Source organism: Perissodus microlepis, chromosome 17, assembly GCF_051167445.1.
Source record: "Perissodus microlepis isolate ML-2025 ecotype Zambia chromosome 17, ASM5116744v1, whole genome shotgun sequence".
Taxonomy (NCBI): Eukaryota; Metazoa; Chordata; class Actinopteri; order Cichliformes; family Cichlidae; genus Perissodus; species Perissodus microlepis.
Window position 1 is genome coordinate 2,465,374 of NC_140477.1, and position 20,831 is coordinate 2,486,204.

The window sequence follows — 20,831 nt, forward strand, 5'->3', positions numbered from 1 at the left end:
TCTCAATATCGAGGCCTCCTTGACCCAGGTACACGTTCTCCCTCGATACTTTCCTTCCCATTTATTAGGTTGTTGCACAAAGCTGCTTGGGTCATTTCTTATTGCTCTTTCTTAACAGTTCTCTCATTTTCTTGATATATTTTGTATCCAAGCATTTTGCTGACGATGGTTTGTTTCTTTTTAGACATGGTGATGACCTGATCGTAACACCTTTTGCTCAGGTAAATATGCTGTTATCTAGTTGTATGTACACATTTATGTTTTTATGTTCAAGTTAAGCCTATTTTAAGTAAATCTTTCAATAAATACCACGGTTATCAGCATACGTGTAAGTAGTTGCAAAACTGAAATCTAAAATGCAGACTTGAAATGTGCATGCGGTGTAAAAAGGGCTCAGTTTTAACAGGACTAGCAACATTCGTCCTAATGTTTAAATTGAAATAAATAAGTAAAAGTCCAAAGAATGCTACTGATTCGCTCTCTCTGCTTGTTCAGGTTCTTGCAAGCCTTCGAAGTGTAAGGAATAACTTCACTGTACTGACCAATGTCCAGTGTGCCTCCAACAAGTAAGTACCTCTAGTGGCTTCTAGCATATTTTAAATAATGAGCTGGCATAATTCATGCATACACATCAATCAAGCTGAAATCTACATAAGAATTCTGAGGGTTCATATTTTGTGGTAAGTGTAAATGCTTTTTTCCCAAAATAATATTAGATTTTAGAAAGTGAAAGAACTTAATCAGAATAACGCTTGCCGTCTGCAGTTCCACCAGTTTGTCACAAGGGGGAGGCATTGTCTTGCAGTGGGACTGAAGTGGGATGTTTGACATCAGTGCAGCTGAACAGTTAAACCAGTCCAGTGAAGACCCTACATACTTCAGACAGACAAAAATGAATACAAGCTAGATTTGAAAAGTTAACTCAACACGATGCTACAGCCGAAGGAATCTTTAATTTCTCTCCTCTCTGGTTTCCAGAGCAATAGGAATAGTTCTCTGCTGTGCACGGCACGGTTCAAATGCTCTATAAGGAATTCCTCTGTTGTCATGAAGCACAAACAGAAAAACACTTCTGCAGCTACACGCGCATGAAGTGACTCATTGGCATTCACCGTGCACCACTTCAGAGGCCGCTGCAGCATATTTGGCGTATGATAACGCAGGAGACTAGTTACAATCTCTCTTCAGATGGCCAAAAAAAAGAAGAAAATGTGTCGTTATTTAGTTTTTCAATTTTTTTATGACTCTGTCTTTCGAAAGGCTAGTTTTTTGGGGTTTTTTTCAACAATATACGTGTCGATTATAGTTATAGTTAAGTAAGAGTGCTCCGTTTTTCAACAGTGTTGCTTTAAGCTGCAGCAGCACACTGAGCATCATCTCTCCCCGTGGAGTGTGACTGCAGATTTAGATGTACTAGAAATATGTATGTAGGCCACCTTTCTTTCTGTTCGTCACTGTGAAGGCTTATGTATGAATATGTGTTTCTAAAGACACTAAAAGCTCTCTGCTCTGCCTCAGGCTGAATTAACGCTCAGTTTTCTGTATTGACTACCTGAAGCCCGTCTGACCTACATTTAGCTCTGATAGCTCCACACAGACAAGAGCAAAGACTGAGAAGCACAAACGTGGATCGTTCATGTATACTGAATTAAACACACACATAAGCTGGAGCTCGCCATTCCAGCACACGTGCACAGTTTTCACTTAACCCGAGTTCTTATTTGGGTTATTTTTATACTAATCAAGCTCAGTTAAACTTTTTTAAAAAAAATAGGGACGGTGGGTTCATTGTACAGCATAAAACAAAACAAAAAAAGTGTAAAATATTTAGCTGAATAGAGAATAATGAGCAGAAAAGCCAAAATGCAACATCCCCATATGAGGACACGGGGCCTCAGGGGGTTAAGATTAATGTCTTTAACGTGTTTCAGCCCACTGGCCACTGCCAAAATACCAACATTTAGTCTGTTTATACTGTGAAACCCCTTTCCTTGACTTTTTCATACACATTCACACAGTTGAGCAAAGAGCAAGAAGGAAACCGTAATGTCCCCATGTGAGGACACGGGCTCTCAATAGGTTAAAACTGATGTGTTTAGCAACATGTTGCAGAACACTGACCAGCTCCACCTAAAAGTATTCAGTCTATTTATACTCTGCAACCCTTGCCTTGACTGTTCGAAACTTTTCACACAGTTCAACCAGGAAATTGTACACTTTTTCAGTTTGCTGGTCTAGAGCATTCAGGTGTGTGTTTCCCAGGTGTGGATGCACATGCAGCAAATTCACCCCAAAGTCAGACTGTGCAATGCTCAGAGGAATTGCAGAAAACCCAAGAGCTAGCCTCAGCTAGCATTTTAAATTTTTAAGTTCACAAAAGTATAATTGGAAACAAATGTATGGCAACACAGCTTAGGTTTGCAAAGCTGCATCTGAGCAAACTGCAAGACTTCTGGACAGTCGAAACCAAAGTGAAGATGTTCAGCTGTCGCGCACAGCACCACTGTGGAGAAAGCCAAACACAGCATATTAGCATCATACCTACTGTCAAGCAGGTCTGCGGAGGGCTCTCTCAAGCATAGCAGCGATGGTCCAGTCCAAGTCCAGACCTCGACCTGTTTGAAATGCTGTGGCAGGACCTTAACAGGCTGTGCATAAACCAACCCCACAAACATCAATGAGTTAAAGCAGCGTTGTGAAGAAGAGTAGGCCAAAATTCCTACACAATGTGTGAGACAGTCATACAGAAAACAGTTACTTTAAGTTATCGCAGCTAAAGGTGGTGTACAGCTGATGAATCATGAGGTACTTAGTTTTTCCACAGGACTGCCCGGAGTCCACGCAACGTCCACATATCTATATATTATTGCCAGAGCCTCTAAAATCTGTTAATTTAGTGTGTTTTTTTTGTGTTTGGTTTTTAAATTTTCAAGTAAGATTTGCTAGTGTTTATATATAAATATATATCTGGGGTAGTCTTTGTTTTATAGCATCTTTCTTTCCCCCTTTCTGTGTTGTTTTCGTCCTTCCAGGCGCTCTCCTGCAGCAACAACTCAGCCTCCAGTCACCAGAGTTTGTCTCCCGGGTAAGCAGCTCAGAGAAATGTCCCCCTACATGTTTGACCTGTGCCAAGCTACCAGATACAAAGTTATCTTGTTTTATATCTGGCGCACACATTCAACCTCTCTATTCTCCTTGTTTTCATCATCATCTCCTCCTCCCTCCCTTCCTCGCTCTATCTTCTGTCTTCTCCTTGTCCCGTGAATTCGCCTACGTGACCACTTACATTTTCTTTTTTCTTTCTTTTTTTCCCCCCACCATCTGTCTCCATCTCCAGCGTTGTAACCCGGACTATTTTGTCATCAAGCTCATTAACTTTGTTCTATCGCAATTAGACTGGCGGTTGAGACTCACACTTGCACACACAGTTTTTCCTATTAAACCAGCTCGTTTTAAAGAAAACAGCAGACCTCCCTTTTCATCTTTCATCGCGCTTGATTTTAAGCAGCCGTGTGACTTTCTGTACTGTACTCGTACATGTCCAGGCCAGTAAGAGGCAGTGTGTGAGTACGTGTACGGGCGAAGATAACTTTATGTGTGTCTTTGCAAAGTGAAAAGTCCTTTCAGTCCTCTGTGTAGTGCTAAGATTTGTTCTTGTGCACTTGCTCAGCCGAGGTCATTCGCTTCACAGAGGCACGAGCAGTAATTACGGTTAAAAGCATTTTAAAAAGTGTACACATCGGACATGTGCGCAGGTCTCCTTCAAGTGTCGTTATAAAGCCGTCATGTCACGGCAACCAGCTAAACCAGACAGGAGCTGCACGAGATTAAAAGGAAATGCAGTCTTTGCACACAGTTATATGTCACGTTTGCCATAGGCGATAACTGAATGTGCACTAAAAATTATGTTTGCCCCAAAATATTCATTTTAAGATGCATCAACATTTGTCTTTCATTCTTTTATTAAAAGAGTGAACTATGAGACCTCGCATCTGTAGGCAGATGTTCCCACACTGTCTGCAAAGGGCATTAAAAACAGTCCCAGACAATGTGTTGTTGTATAAAGAGAGACCGAGATGAGCAACAGTGAAACTGAGAATGGCGAGGCAGTTAACCATCACATAACCAAGATGTTTGACATGAAACCCATTCAGGCCAGATAAAGTATCACGGTTAACCTAAAAAATGAAGCCTCGCACACTTTCTTTAGTCTCCTTTGTTTGGGGCAGCTTCCATATTGAGCTCTTCAGGAGGATCAGACAGCTTCTAATCTTCTTTCATTTTTGAGTCCAAATAAGTCATAATTCAGCACATTGTTCTTGAATTAGTCCTTACTGGTCTGTTTGTGTTATTGCTCAAATATATGACTTCATGTCGTTGAAAGGGAAGTAACGCATTATGCTGTTTATACAATGTCTGTCTGCGTGTGTGTGCGTGTGTGTGCGCCGCTGTGTGCACAGTGCATGAGCAGCAGTTAACTCAGCGACATGTGTTAGTGAGCGTTTCATGCAATTGTATCCAAACTCTGTATAATGTTGCAGTGGATGCGGATTGATAAGATGCTCACTTTATATCATATAATCATCAAGTATTGTGAGTAATGTTGGCGTGTGTGTGTGTGCGTGTGTGCGTGTGTGTGTGTGTGTGTGTGTGTGTGTGTGTGTGTGTGTGTGCGTGTGTGTGTGTGCGTGTGTGCGTGTGTGTGTGTGCGTGTGTGTGTGTGTGTGTGTGTGTGTGTGTGTGCGTGCGCATGCAGGGAGGTGTTCCTGTGGCTCTGATTGACGTCAGCAAGCCTGTATGTGGCTTCTGTTGACTTCCTGTCAAAGCAGATGGACTGAGTTTTCACTTCCTTCTTCAGAACCGCAGTTCATCAGGTGCTCTAAGTTAGTGTGTGTGTGTGTGTGTGTGTGTGTGTGTGTGTCATAACCGAGCTGCATAACGTGCATTGTGACCTTTCTTTGTATGGGTGTCGCAAAATTACTGGTGCGTATTACGTTCAAGTTCAGTCGTTCGTTTAAGAATCACAAAGTTTAAGAATCACTGAGTGGAGTTGACAGTTTAATCCTCCAATTTATGGAAACATTTATTTACACTTGCGGCCCACATGCATGTCTCTTTGCTATTCTTCACAAACGGCACTACGCTGGGCCACCTTAACAGGCTGCACAACAAATTCAAGCATAACCAACCTTCTTTAAATTGAATCATTAATCTGTTTACATATTTAGAACCACACGCAGATGCTCAGAGAAACAGTAAAAGTTATAAAAAAAAAAGAGGAGAGGTGTTTTAGTGAGGAGCAGAAGTCTGAATGAACTTGACACAACAGGCTTTCAGAACGTCCTCGACACATTTCCATTTGCTTTGTAATTTTTCATGTGAGATCATGCTTTTAAGCTAGCCTCACGAGCTGATGAATGACCTCGTTTTAGTTCCAAAGAGACCCATGAGGGGTATTTCCCAAAGTCTGACTTGACCCGTGCATTCTAAAGTCCTCCCCAGTCATGCCGCCAGCACTGCTGCAGATGCGCCGAGCTGCAATTGACCGAATACCTCACTGGAGTCTGCTTGTTACTGCAAAAGCTTGTCAGCAATGTCGATGGTTAACCTTCTAATTACCAAACTACGTGACTTCATTTTGCTCATAGGTGTAAGAGTATGTCAGTAGTGTGGGAAACTTTCATGTTTTCAATCAAGCGATCATAAGATAAGTAAGGAAACCTTTAAAATGCATCAACGCACTTTAAAACTTCTAATCAAGTATTCCAGTGTCGTCACTTCGTGTAGTAAACTTGTTATAAGTCATCACCTGCCCACCGCAGAATCACTTCTGAACTCAGTCCCACCTTTTTCTCATGACTCTCTAGGCCACGTCCTCACTTCACACTACCTGTATTCACATATGCACATGCAACCACATCTCTCTCTCCCACCATCGCCATCTTTTCGCTCTTTTATTCATTGCCATTATTTTGAGGAGGTGTGGGGGGGTTGAGGGGGCAGGAAACGTGAGGCAGGAAGCGAAGATCAGATTGTTCCTGTTTTGCTGTCTCTAAACTCTTGTAACTTGACGGAAGCCAGGAGGAACTGTGCGCAGATAAGGTGTGTGTGTGTGTGTGTGTGTGTGTGTGTGTGTGTGTGTGTGTGTCAGCCCACTGCAGAAAAATAGGATACGAAGAGACAAAGGCCTATTGTCTGTGCCCACACACTGCACAAACATGCACATGCTGACACAATGATATAATACGTAAATACCTACAGTAGTGCAAACCGCGTCGCTCTCAGGTGCCGAATCCATTTCACCTTCTCTAAGGACACGAGTTGAATCTCTTAAAGAGAAAAATAATATTAAAAATGGAAGAAGCTGCATGTTTTGAATAGAATTCCTGAAAGAAGTCGAACGGATGTTAACAGCTGCTCTCAATTTTAATAAAACGTGTTCTCTGTTAACAATAACACGAAAGGCAAATGAAAAAAATCTGAAAATCATCTTCAAAAAAGTAACAATAAACTCAATGACCTAGTAATTTTCTAATAGATTTCTAATCTACAAATATATAGAGATCCTATTAGACTATGCATTAGGATAAAGTGGTTATTAAGTGAGAACCTCAACAATCATTGGCTCTCATTGTTTCACAGGTTTTGCTCTTTGCTTAAACTGGAGGAATTGAAGGTTTCGTATCATCAGTGCTGCCATAAATATCGTCACCGTAGAAATCCTATGAGAGCAGATAGCTGAAAGAAATATCACTCTGGTTTTTGTCTCCAAAGCAACTTAGGCTACAGCATGTTGTTGCTGAGGGAAACTGACACGGAGACATTTTGTTGCTGAAACTCTGCAGCCTGCATTGAAACGTAATGCCACGGACAGCTGCTGGATGATGCTCTTGGTTGTTTTGTTTCTTTATTTGTATGTTTCAAATGTGAATCTGACAAAAGGTGGATGTGGAGAAAGTCTCTAGGTTCATTGGTAGCAGTGTGTGGTGAGGGATTGTTATGCAACTGGGACCAATGGTGCATCGGTCCCCGTCCATCACTTCTACTCAGCAGTAAGTGGAAATGTCCACAGATTTCTGTTATCGTATTAATCCACACCCTGTGGTCTAAAGTGTTACAGTTCACTTAGAAGTTGTGCTTTTGAACACCTGACAACTTCTGAGTGTCAGGTGTGGTTAGTGCCTTTGTCGTCACACGGTACCCAACAGTTAGGAAAAGTACGGTACGCTTTTTTCTCACAGAACAAAGACGAACATGCCGTAGATGAACTACTGGAGATTGATTAGATTGGTTTCTAGATAACCGTTAAGTGATTTATGCAATAAGTCGGACAACTAGGTGAAAAGAGAATGTGTTGGAATCATAAAATAATGTGAATCTAACTCAAGGCAATGGTGGGACAATCAAGTCGAGACATCGCCCAAAGGTAGTCTTTCACATGTGTGCATATATCAGATCACTGCAGATAGTCTGCTCAGATGTATTTTCACTTCTGGAAAGTGAAGATGCTGCCACGCAGGTAGCAGGACGCGTGACGTCAACTTGCAAATACCTGGGCTATTGTCACACAGGAGCATCAGATATGTTACGCAGCTTACAGCAGGTTAAAAATAATTTAATGTCCCCATTCTCACTTGAAAAAGAAGATAAAGTGAGTACATTGAAAGATGTTGTAAATATATTGGGGTTTAAAAGCTGTGCTACTGTCCACTCTTAAGGCTTCGGTGTCTTTCGGCGTTACAGTTATTGAGCTCAGTGACGAAAACGCATTGTTTTCACAGAGCCATTATCACGTCACAGTCACGAATGGGTTGTTTGAGATCCGCATTCACATGTGCTGAGAAATTCCAAATAATAGCGAGCCACTGACCCAAAGCAGCTGTCGTGTGTTATGGTGTCATAACAGAGTCAGGAAATATTATATCCCATTAGTAACGCACTTAGCTGTGAGAACCTCGCGGAGGTATGACCTGATTTCCTCGTCGAGCCGACCTCTGTGATGAAATGCTGTCATACAGGATATATGTGAGGCAAAGGGCTCTTGAACTCTCCAGACCTTAGTCGCATACACACCGCTTGTGTCTCAGTTTAGCCGATTAGCAGTGTGGAAAGGTGTCATTGAGATGACTTTTAAATCGTAATGTGCTTTTCCATTGTGTAAGTGCTTTCTTATAAAGCGGACAGGGGCCTCCCATGACTTTTCCCCAAAAGCAGCTGTTTGGTGAACTTTGTACACCAAGTATGAGTGACGATAGCGAACGCGCTTGCGTGGCACGAATCAGGATGGGCGGAAAAAAGCAAACAACAATTTTGCAAACAGAAACCAGTGCACAGATATTTGTTGTGTATGGCACTGTCCATATTTGGAGAACTTTCTCTTTGTTTATAACCAGGAAATTCTTAGCTGTGTCTTAAGGAAAAGCTTGTTATAAAAACACAATGGTGGATCAAGATAATGCTGCTGCTATATTTGGTCATCAAAGCTTTGTTTGTACACAGGATTCATAATGGAGACAAGCACTCCTGAGAGGTTTACATAAATTCATTTGCTGCTCAGATTTAAAACCTTTAAATGTGCCAGATCGTACATGTTTGTAAATACAATCTGCCTCAACAAGGAGGATCAGCCGTAGAACGGATAATTATTGTGGATTTTTACAGTTGCAATCAGAAGTTTAAATACACCGTCATGGGCATGACTGGCATTGCTTTTAATGTTTCGTTGAACTGTTCTTTTTCCAGGCTGGAATGATTGTACAGCATACACCTTTAAAAACAGAGTTCACAAGTTGGTTTCACAAGTTTGAATTTATTTTGGATTGTGTTTAATCTGCACAGGTTCAAAATTATACAAACGTGGTCAAATGTACATATAGCCCCACAAACATTTGTCAAAATGACCCTTAGCAAGAACTAGACACTTCTGATAACAGTCAACAAGTGTTTGGTATAATTCTGGCTGAATATTTGATCACTCTTTTTGGCAGAATTGGTAGAGTTCCTGGCAAAGTCAACACATTTTCATTAGGGTTGAGGTTAGGGCTTTGGAAAGACAATTTTCAACCATCTAGCTGTTGATTTCAGGTGTAATTGCAGAATTTGGAGGTCAGCCTCCTTCATTATTCCATCCAATTTGCATAATGTAGCAGTAACACTGGCAGCAAAGCAGACCAGGGCATGGTGCTGCCACCACCGTGCTTGTCTGTTTGTACACTGTTCTTGGATTTCAAAGCCCAGTTTTACTTACATTTCTCCAGCAGGCATTTGGCTCGTCCATTTGGGTAGCTGCAAATATCTGCCAAGCTTGAAAGTCCCAAAAGGTTGATTCTGTTCATCTGGACGTTTTCAGTGGGAGAAACAATTCGTCACTCATCCAAGTGACTTCTTCAGTCTCAGCTCGGGTTCAGCTGCCTAAGCAAAAACCTTGGTGATCCTGTACGTGTCAGGAGTATCGGAGCAGTTGAGACGCATTATTTCTAAACACCGGGTCTCTGTGGCTTTTAAACACCAAAACACGCTGCGCCAAAAACTGGTCCACCCCAAGGATCGGGTCCCCCGACACAAACAGAGTAACATAGTGTACGCTGTTAAGTGCCAGGATTTATACATCGGGGAAACCAAACAACCTCTGGTGAAGCGTTTGGCACAACGCAGAAGAGCTACCTCGTCAGGCCAGGACTCTGCAGTCTATTCACACCTACAGGCCAGTGGACACTCTTTCAATGATGAGGATGTAACATCCTGGACAGGGAGGAACGCTGGTTTGAGGGCAGAGTCAAGGAGGCCATTTACGTGAAAAGAGAAAGACCATCTCTGAATCGAGGAGGGGGCCTAAGGGTGCATCTGTCACCATCTTACAATGCTGTGATTGCAGCCATTCCCCAACTCTCTGTGAATGGGACTCAGGGTTATTGATCAGTAGTTGTTGATCAATGGTTGCATATTAATGATGAAGGAACTGATCTCACAGCCCATTGTTCATTCAGTGGCTGGTTTCAGTCATTGTCCAAATGTCCTGTTTATAAGGTTGGAGAAACCTGCAGTCAGCTGAGACTGAAGAAGTCACCTGATGATGAAAACGCCCCGATGAACAGAATCAACCTTTTGGGATTGACTTACCTGGATGATTGAGCATGCATCAAGACAAGCTTAAAGGTGTTGGAGCAGGGACTCCAACACCTTTAAGGTCAACACCCTCTCAGTCTATGGCAATGCCAAACAGTCAAACTGTGAACAGTGACGCTGGTGTTCTGAGTATTGGTCAATCCAAAAAGTGCTATCAAAGTCCTTTTTATACTGGCAAACAGAAACTACCAATCATGATGACTAACAGAACCATACATGAAATTATTTATTTAAGCCTCTCTGTGTGCCAGCAGAAAGTAGAGCAAAGGGCCTTGAAGTAGGACTACCATATCAGTCTCTTTATAAATGTTATTTAATGCAGGCTTTCAACAACCATGCACTCCCTGATTCAGACAGTGGCCCGGTGTGTGTGGGAATGCACAGAGGAGGTCACAGAGAGGAGGACAGCAGAGACAGAACAGGAGGAGGAGTGATGAGGAGTGATGAGGACAGGAGAGATAAGGGTTGTCTTGAAAAGGGAGGAAGAATAAGCGAGAAGGACCCTGAGAAGATATGAGACGAGAAAGAAGAAACCCAACACAGAAACAACATGAATTCTTTCTGAGTCAAGCAGTCATTACTGTCTTATTTATTACTTGTATTGACATCTATGTGAAAAGGAATCTAAAGGAATTTAAACTGGGCCACTGCAGCTATAGTAACAAACAGGAGTCGATGGAGCCATAGCAAACCAGACAGACACACCACTCGCTGAAAATCACACACAATTATCTATCAGACTTTAAGTAAAAGAATATTTTTATGTGTGGAGTTGCTTTCTCAGCTAAAAAAAAAAGCATAGTCTGTGTACTTACTCATAAATGACAGTTTTGATTGATGATGGCAAAGGTAATTATGGTGCTAATGACTGTTTACATGGAAACATGCTTGGATGTCTCGTAGATGTTTCACTTCTTCCTCAGATATGTACAGACACTCGTGACCATGGCACAAATAATCACACATACACATAAAGCTCAGCTGATATTACTTTAGAGTGGTAGCATGTGACCAAAAACAGCCTAGACCCTGTCCAAACTTTAGACTAAAGAAGTATCCTGGTATAAGAGCCATTTATCAAGAAAACCTTTGAACTTGGTTCTGCAGTATAGGCAGTTTTTGTGAAGAACTGCGTCAAGAACTGGTTAACAAAGATATACTTTACAAAAATATAGGTCATTAGGGTTTCATCTGGTCCCTCCTTCAGTAACTTCCATCGAAAGAGCAGTTTTCCTTGAGGGACTACATGCTGTCAGTTTGTTGTTGGTAGAAACATGCATGACATCATATGGTGATCACTTTTGTTTTGTGCATATATTTGCATCTTCTTGCAGCTGCTGTGTGTGCAGTAGTACTGTTTTGTGAGCACTTTTCATTTACTGTACACACAAACACACATAGGTCGTCATGTTAACAGGCCCAGTTAAAACTAGAGTCTCTAGTAGGAACGAGTGCAGCTGTCTTGACCTTCTCACCGATGCAGGCCTACAGCACAAATGAAGATCTGCTAGTGTGACAAGTGTGCTTATCTCACGAACCTACATGCGTACGCAAAAATGATACAAAACCCTGTGTTTACCAGAAAGATTAGCCAGATTAGGCCGTGTTGGGCTGCATTGCCTGCTGCTCTTCTAATACTGGGGCTTTTTTGAAATATATCAAAAAGTTGCTGGTTTCGGGCGATGAAATAAGTCTCTAAGACAGGGGTGGGGAACTCCAGGCATCAAGAGCCTACAGGTTTTAGATCTCACCCTGGGTCAACACACCTGAATCAAATGATGAGTTCATCATCAAGACATGTTGACGAGGTCATTTAGCCATTTAAATCAGCTGTGTTGGGTTAAGGACACATCTAAAACCTGCAGGACACCAGCCCTCGAGGCCTAGAGTTCCCCCACCCCTGCTCCAAGAACTACAAACCGTCTTTTAGTTTGTGCAGTAATGCTGGAAAAGTGTCACAGTCCAGATATGTAGTTCACTGAGGGATATTATGGCTGAGCAAGCATGCCTAAGTGCTGCAGATACAGTATCCACCAGCCTATCAGCTGTTTCTCAGCTCACACTCTGCTGCGCACGTCCACAACACCGACCGTTGCTGTGGTAGTGACGTCTTTTACAACCATAGCCTCTGCCTCACTCTTCCCTGCTTTCTCCAAGAAGTGTCCAAGCATTGAGCAACACATGCTCTCGGTCGCATTTCCCTGCTTGATAGAGGCTAATGGCTGTTTATACTTTTGCCCCTTGTTTCACCTTACTACTTCCCAACTGCTCCCAAAGCAAATCATACCCAAACACAGTTATACAAGAGTCTGGCTGGTCTGCTGTGTATAAAACTCTGAAGCAACAGTATTGGAATTTTAAATGTTTAAGTGCTTCATGTGTCCAGGCAGAGTGTTTCATTCCTAGGAAGGCTCTTCTGCAAAAGACCTATGCAGGCAGTGTGTGTATTTGCTGGTGTGTGTTGCGGCACATCTCCACCAGCATGCAGGCAACTGCCACTGACAATATCTGAACGAACTATTGCAACAGCTTTTAAAGTTCAACACAGATTATGTAAATCATGGCTCATATTCATTCTGCAAGTCCTGTGGTTCATGCAATAAAGATAGGGTGCTGTTTTTCAATTATATTCATAATCATATCTATATTTTTTTTTAAGCCCTTCGCATGACTCAGAAAAAAGCAACAGCTTTCCAGCATAACAAAGTAATAATATAGTAGTGATAAGTAGTTTCACTGTTAATAACAAGGGGAAACTGTAGCCAACAGTTGTATGGAAACACACACCACTCATAACCTGACTAAAGTAGTTTAATTATGACTAAGTTATCTTCATATAAATAAAGTTATCTTCAACTTCAATGTTCCCAAACTTCTTAGACACTCTGATAGTAAAAGCACCCAAACACACACACGCACACACACTCTGTGTTGGATGAGAGGCAGGATAAGGACTTCGGTGGATGCATTTGAATTGCATCAAAATTGGCAGGTGCAGACAGTCTGCTTGGATGTATGTGCACAGATGACATAATAGAAACTGTAAATGCATGCAAAACAAAGGTATGACTATTATATGAGTGACTGTGAATCAAGTGTGTGTGTCTGTGTGTGTTTGTCACGCAGACAACTTTCTATCCGTGGAAGGAAGTCTACACCGGTCAGGATTATGACATTAATGAGGAAACAGGCCCGTAGGACGACAGCAACTTCCTTAGACACACAGAGGGAAACAAACACACGCTCACCCCCAGGTGTTCAGACGCCACCCGCAAGCTCTTTTTTTTTTTTTAACACTTCATTCATCTTTCTGCGGGGACAAATGAGTTCCTTTGGCGTGACAATGAGACAAAGAGCAGACAGGGCTTGACCTGCGTCACGGTCCTCAGGATGAAAACACTTATAACACATTACCCCAGTCACAGCTCATTCAGGGCTTTACTAACTGGTTTCACAGGTGAGCCTTTAAGGCTGGGTCTCCACAACAAGTTTTGATATTGAAGAGAATCTTTTGAAATTAGGATTTTTATTGTTTGTTTGTTTCAGATTATCACCATTGCAACGCCCTAAATTGATATGCAAAACACAGTAAAAGCATTAGCATGTAGCACTTCTTTCAGGGATTTTTGACATGCATACTTTAGGGTCGGTGCTTCTAAGCAGCACTGAAAACTGCTGCTAGGGTTGAATGTTGCTTATTTAAATTCAGAAAAGACAATCTCACAGCTCTTTTTATAAAGCCTGCTACCTAGCTAGCCGCTTAGCTAGCTGCCAGCTAGCTAGCTTAGCGAGCTAGTCCCTAAAATCTGCTGCTAAGTTACTAGTTTGAATAATGTTCACTATACTGGTAACTTAGACAAACAACAGTCTGAAGCAACAATTCATCTCCCTGAAAATGGTTTAGGAGAGAAAAAGGTCTGAGTACTGCATTAGCCTTACAGCGCTAGTAGCATCTTAAAAAAACCTTTAAAAAAAAAAAAGTATTCTGATTATGTTACTCCAATCAAGTTACTTCTGTAGCACTTTAACAATTGTCCTGAGGGAAATTTATCTTATTTTAGTCAAAGGGGAAAACCACTGCTGTATTTTTTCGCTTTAGGCCTACTTAATTGCCACAAAGAAATTATTCTACTGTCTCTAGTGTTTCTTTTTGTGGACTTACTGTGTAGTTCTTAAGTTTACCTTTATACAATTCAGCCTTTGTCAAAAGTTTCTTGTGCAAGTTTCACCTCTCAAAGAAAAACATATTTAACTCTCAATAGGGTGTACATATTAGCACTTCTGCATAGTACGCGTACTCAAATATTGCTTCATTGTGTAGAGAGCAATTAACGTCACAAACGGCATAATGAGTGTTCAGATATGACATCACGTTAAATTACACTGAATAATGAATGAGGAAAAAAAGTTGCACTCAGGGTTCTCTTTTATGACTAACTGCCCATCAGACATACAAATCAGCACATGCAGTATTGTACAAAATGTGCACGATGTGGCCAAGCAAACATTAACAGTGATTTTTTTTTTGGTACCTGTGTAAACACTTAAGAGCCCCAGTTTAAACAGCTTAAATGTTAAGTGGTGCATGTTGTGTTGGGTTGTACAAGGTGTTCTGCTGGTCACAGAAACTGCTTTTTTATATTGAGAGAAGGAATTATAGAGAGAAGAGTCTGTTCTTGGCTATGGCAGATAACACTGTTTGCCCTCAGTCTCTCTCTCGCTCTGAGAAAAATACAGACATGCAATGTTTGCTCTACTCTGGAATGTGTGTATTTTACCCGTGAACTAGTTCTTAATGTCTGGCAGTATGTTTCTATGTGTGCGTGTACAATATGTGTCTCTATTGACGCTTATCGTGTCTAATGCTCTTAGTGCTAGCCATGGCTGAAATCAGGACTCGGAAATATTTATTGACTTAGATTTTCTTTGACGCCGTAACGGATCCGACTTTGCGAACAGTAAAATGAAAATGTCCCAGCAATGTCCGTTTGAAGAAGCAAGAAGTAACAATACAGTAAACTTATCTACTACCTCTTGCAAAAATGGTACCATCATTATATACCTGTTATATTGAGTTAAGGGTGTTATTGTAGTTTATTGTAATTTTGCTGCACTGAAGCTTTTAATAACAGCTCAGCCTGATTATTACAATTGATGACCTGTGTCAGTGCCAGCTCCAGCAGCGAAGCAGTTTGTTTCACCATCAATATTCCTCCTTATTCCACATCATTCCTTTTAAGGTTAATTTTGACCTTGGGTGCTAACAATGAAGGTCAAGGTTAAATACCTACCCAGCCTAGGTACTCATGTAACTGAGGCCTAGTATGTTGTGAAGTTTAAAGACAAACCATATACCGTATTTTTCGGACGATAAGGTGCACCGGATTATAAGGCGCATTAAGCGAAACAAAACAGATAAGTCAAAACTTTACTCAACTCATTCTTCTTGCTTCCTCCTCTTCCGTAACATTGATTCATTAATGCTGAATTCTCTGGCAGCTGCTCTATTCCCATGTTGTTGCAGTATATTAATGACTAACCTCGTATTGTGGATGGATTATCTCAGTTGTTCTCCTGACTGAAGTTTGGTCCGTTTACAGCATCCTGCCATGCGATTGCATTTGTCCCTAACCATCAAAAAAAGTTAGCGTTCAACCTCCAGCTTCACTGTGTTTATGCTATGCTGACAGAGCTGTGTCGCTAGCGATCACTTAGCACATCATTATATACCAGCTAGCCCATCTTCAGTAACCCTACAAACGTCACTGCTGTTTAGTTTTCTGTCTTCATTTATGTTGGAAGTGATAGCAGAGCTGTACGTTTGAATTTTTCAGAAATCTCTCAGTCAGAACATGCTACATCATGTTTAGGTGGAAGCTAGCGAGCTAACTTCCTGCTAACTTCTAACTCTGTTAAATGTAATAAATTCTGTTTTCATGGATGCCTGGATGTTAAACTTAATTGTTACACCTGGTAAAGCAGCAACACTGATCATTTTATTAAAGATAAAATAATTTAGACAGTTTGTAACTCTCAGTGATGTCACAGTGGTCGTTTGTTTTTGGGACCTGAAGCGGAGTTTAGGACCCGGATTCCTCCACGAGGCTCCTGACTACGGCAGCCGTAATGCTCCAACAATCCGGTGCGGCTTCGTAGCTACCAAAGTTGTACTAAAACATTTTTTGACAGATTTTTGAGCGCAGTGTAGCACATAAAATCAGTTCGAGACAGGTAAGCACAACCAGAATTCATACATAAGGCACACTGGATTATAACGTGCACTGACGATTTTTGTATAAATTTAAGGATTTTAAGTGCGCCTTATAGTGCAGAAAATATGGTAAGCTTTTTTTGATTTTCACATTTGGTGTGACCTTGACCTGATTTTCACCTAAATGAAATCAGCTCTACCTGTTATTGGCCTCTACCACTAAATTTGCGGTACTTTTTTGTGGTATTTTTTAGACTGCTAACAAACACACAAGCTGAACTGATTACATACTCCCTCCCTTTGGTGGGAGAAAAACAACAATAATAGTTTATATGGTTTGTAAACACATATTATGTAAGAAGAAAAAATAAAGTTTCTTTATTTTGTAACTCTTTGCTGTTATTATTGTTCAACCCAGAACAAATAAAGTGGGAGGGTTAAATGTGACAAATAAGATTTCAATTACATTCCGTTCTGATGAAAATCAGACCACTCGAGTTTCCCTTTTAATATACTGTCAAAGTATATTGTGGATTCTGTAGTGATGACACTATACTAAAGATATTTTACTTGCCTTAAATTCTATTTGATATTTATTTTTAGATGGCCCAAAAACAAACAAACAAACAAAATGAATATTCAGCTGCAACACACAGCGGGTAGGGATCCCTGCAACAGCTTTACATTTTTCAAATTGCAAGTTTGATCATTTTGCAAAAGAATCACATACGTTCTGCAAAATCAGTCTCTCAAATCCTAATAAAATATATAACATCTGCACAGACGTCATCCACTGATTCATGTTACTCAAGAATTGCTACTTTGCTTTTCTAAGCCAGTAGTGACAGTGGCTCAAGTGGACACATTTCATTGGTTTTAGCACTCAGATTTACTTCGGCTCTTTTTACTTTATAACTTCACTCTTGTCTGCAGCTGGCTGATGGGCCAACAACAGCACAAGGAAGAGTAACCCACAGACCGGCTGCACTGTGCTCTGCAGGTAGACAGGCTGTCCATGGACTGCCAACATGCTACCACCAGGGAACCATAATTTTCCCTTTAAACTGTTTTCATTGACAGTGGAGCATGCAGAGTAACCTGTGCAGACTTTGTGGAGAAAAAAAATGGTTGCTGTAGATTCAAATGAAATCTTTCATGTAATTTTTATAAACAGATGTCCCTGAGTAAGGGGCAAAATACCATCTAACTGCTACATGAGGTGTCTTTTCTTGCATTTTAAATGTGTATGCGTGACACATGGCAGCGAGGCTTGCGTCGCTTTTTGGATCTAAACCAAAAAATTCTCCCAAACCGAGGATGAATGCCTCCTCCAAACAGTCACGTTTATTTACCCCGAATATCATTTGATTGAAAGCAGGTGTGTTTATTGTGGTGAAAACTGCACCTCGTGTGGAAAGGGGACAGTGTGATGCTCATTAAGGGCTTGGTGTTTTCGGGGGCGCTTGACCCAGGGTCATGTATTATCCTCTTCAGCTGTCCATTAAATGAAGACACCCTTGCATGTTTATACCCAAATGGACACTTGCGTGTGGTGTGTTCCCTCTCACAAATTAGAGTTTTAAATCAAGACAATGATCCACTCGCAGCTGTGTCCTCAGTTAACGTCTCCAAGGGACATTGCTGCAAAGAGCAGGACTAATGCGACTGCAGCAGATTGCACTAAACAGTGAGTAAGAGTAACAGTACATCCCATGCTTGAAGAACTGACCTCTGAAAATCAGTTTTTTAGTTCACTAAATGCATATGACTAACATAACTGATGCTTGACTTAATTCTGTTAACTTTATGCCTTAAAGGCAGATTTAAAAAGAGCAAAAGTTAAAGAGTGCAGGTCTTTGTAACGTCCGATTATGCAAAGAAGGGATTTTACATTGCTGCTTTTAACTGTGGTTAATAAAACTGGACCATCTTGTGCCACAGCGTCATGGACACGCTGTTCTTTTGTTGCAAGTTCCCATCACTTCACTTTGAGATAAAAGCTGGCTGTTGTCATGCCAAATTCTGATGTGGTACACACCCAAGCAGTACTTGATGGATTTTTTTTCTCAGTAATATGAAATAGTCATTGCACTAAATTGCATGTCGCATTTTGGGATCTTCAATAAATCTGATTTGAATAATCCTGAAAAAAAAGACTGACTTTGACTATGTTTTCTGGTCAAAAAATTACTTTGGTGATGTCCAACTGCTGTGTGCTAAAAGCAAAAGCTGAGCTGACATGTTCATACAGCTGCAAAAGTAAAATGGTGGTGTTTAAGGCGTCGACATAGATTGTATCTACAAGATAAAGCTACCATAATTCAGTTGAATTCAGTTTTATTTATATAACATCAAATACCCCAAGGCCCTTTGTGTTGTAAGGTAAAGACCCTTCAATGTTTGATAGAAAAACCCCAACAGTCAAACACTCTCCTATGAGCAAGCACTCGGTGACAGTGAGAAGGAAAAACTCCCTTGTGACAGGAAGAAACCTCTGGCAGAACCAGGCTCAGTGAGGGGCGGGGCCATCTGCTGCGACCGGTTGTCAAACCAGTGTCAACCATTGTAGATTTTGAAGCCTTGAATTTCGCATTTAGCGATTTAGCAATTTAGCTGTTAGCTTCTTTTGATCTTAGGCGCATCCTTAGTTCACTGTGATTACATGGGATGCTAGTTTTAGCACTTTACTGAAAGATGAACAAGATGACTGAGTTTGCATTCAAAGTTTGGGAGGGTCTATACAAAGTATTCGAATGGCTGTCAAAGCACACGTTTAATGATGTAGACTGAGGTGTCAAAACTGTCATTACTCGTGTTGTTGGTCACTGAGTCCGCCGCGCAGGAGAACGAGATTATAACACACTGTACAAAGATGAAGTGAAAACGAGTGCGACCACTTTCTGTGCTTTTTGTGATTTATTTCTTTGTCTATGAATTTTTTTGCGGTTCTCCCGTTCCCGGTGAACTCCGCTATCGCTTTAGGCTCTATTCTGGCCCATTCATCTACCGATCAACCTTCGGCAGTCGCTTACATCATCCGCTTGCAGCGACGTGCGGTCAGGACTGTAATTTTTTTTTTTAAACCCAAATGCAAAGATTGCAGCGTAGTTGTGGTCAAGAGAAGATTACTACAGTCTTTTATTTGATATTCAGAACTTCTGTGTAGCAGTAAATGGAAGACACAAATGTTCATGCAAACTTGGACTCTATGTAAAGCCTGTTTGTGCAAATATATGTTTGCATCTCTGCAGGTTTCAGAGTTGACTTTCTTTTCATTTAAGATTTGATTTTGACATTTCATAATGTTAATAAAGTTGTTTTTTTAATCCAAAAATGTACTTTACTAAGAAACTTCTGTACTTAAAACTAATAAAACTAAGTGCATTTGAGACTTTTGATGAAATTACAGTGTTATCTTGCCAATCAAGGCTGTTCCAGAAGGCAGTGGAAGACAGCCTTACAGTATTACATTGTTTTGCCTTTTAATAGGAGGATGTTTTTCATTATAGTCTTGAACCAGCAAAATGAATGTGCAGTGGACTGCAGCGCATGCCGGAGAGAGAAAAAGAGATGGCAAGAGTCTTGGCGACTTTCCCTTTATTTCCATCTATCATAATCCTTCGGGTCAGCCACACAGCCTGTCCAAACATTTCTATCATCCTCTCCACTATGTGTCACACACAGACCCTGGAAACATGACTGGCATTCAGAAGAAGAGCGGGAACCCCGGCCCACTGTGAAACCACAACAGTCATCAAACTGTCCTCCTGATGCTGTTCTCTGCCAATAACACTGGCTCACTACTTTGAAATGTAATGTGTACACAAACCTTGGCTACACTGAAAAAGGCACGTCCCACCGTGTGTGTGTTTACTATTGCACCTTGATCAATAGTTGGTTAACGACCCTCTTAAGGGACAAATACCTGGGACTCGCCAACATTTGGTCTTAGAACTGAAGAAGCTTCTTAGATAAGAGTTGAAACGTCTTTGGGAAACTTGAAAAAGTCCAGTCGCTTTTTTTCCAAGCTCCTTAGTTTATCATAACCTGGATGACTGAGAACCCACACAGACATATTACTGAACCCTTGTTTGCCTCACCAGGTGAATTTGTGTGTGTACCTGTGTTTATGCTTTAGATGAGCCTGCCAACGCTGTGTGTGTATGTGCGACTGTGTGCACACTTTGTGACTGATGTGGGTAGCTGTATGTTTACTCTCAGAGAGGAGATGCGGAATATCACGACCCTCCGCCAAACCGCCTGCTCTCCTGCTCAGCTCAGATCTTACCGTTGTTTATGCGATCTGACTCTTGGAGACAAGGTGACGTCATCAATAATATTTTCTGCCGGGGCCTCTCATGTATCGTGCAGGCTACAGTAAGCGTTTGTCTGTGAATGCGTAAGGTTGCTGTAATACGAGTCCTCTTACTCACAACTTAGACCGTATCACCAGTATGCCAGTCGAGATAAAAGAAACTTGTTTGTACTTGTTATG

The 20,831-nt window shown here is 41.2% G+C and overlaps 1 protein-coding gene across 5 annotated transcripts in view; it reads left to right on the forward strand.

The window, feature by feature from the left end:
* pde4ba (phosphodiesterase 4B, cAMP-specific a) overlaps nt 1–20,831 on the forward strand; it is a 203,624-nt gene that overhangs the window by 145,830 nt on the left and 36,963 nt on the right. For all 5 annotated transcript variants that reach the window (XM_084909579.1, XM_084909580.1, XM_084909581.1 and 2 more), the window contains 3 exons: nt 185–221; nt 496–566; nt 3,033–3,085. In XM_084909579.1, the coding sequence (XP_084765705.1) occupies nt 185–221; nt 496–566; nt 3,033–3,085 (161 nt within the window). The remainder of the gene's footprint in view (nt 1–184; nt 222–495; nt 567–3,032; nt 3,086–20,831) is intronic.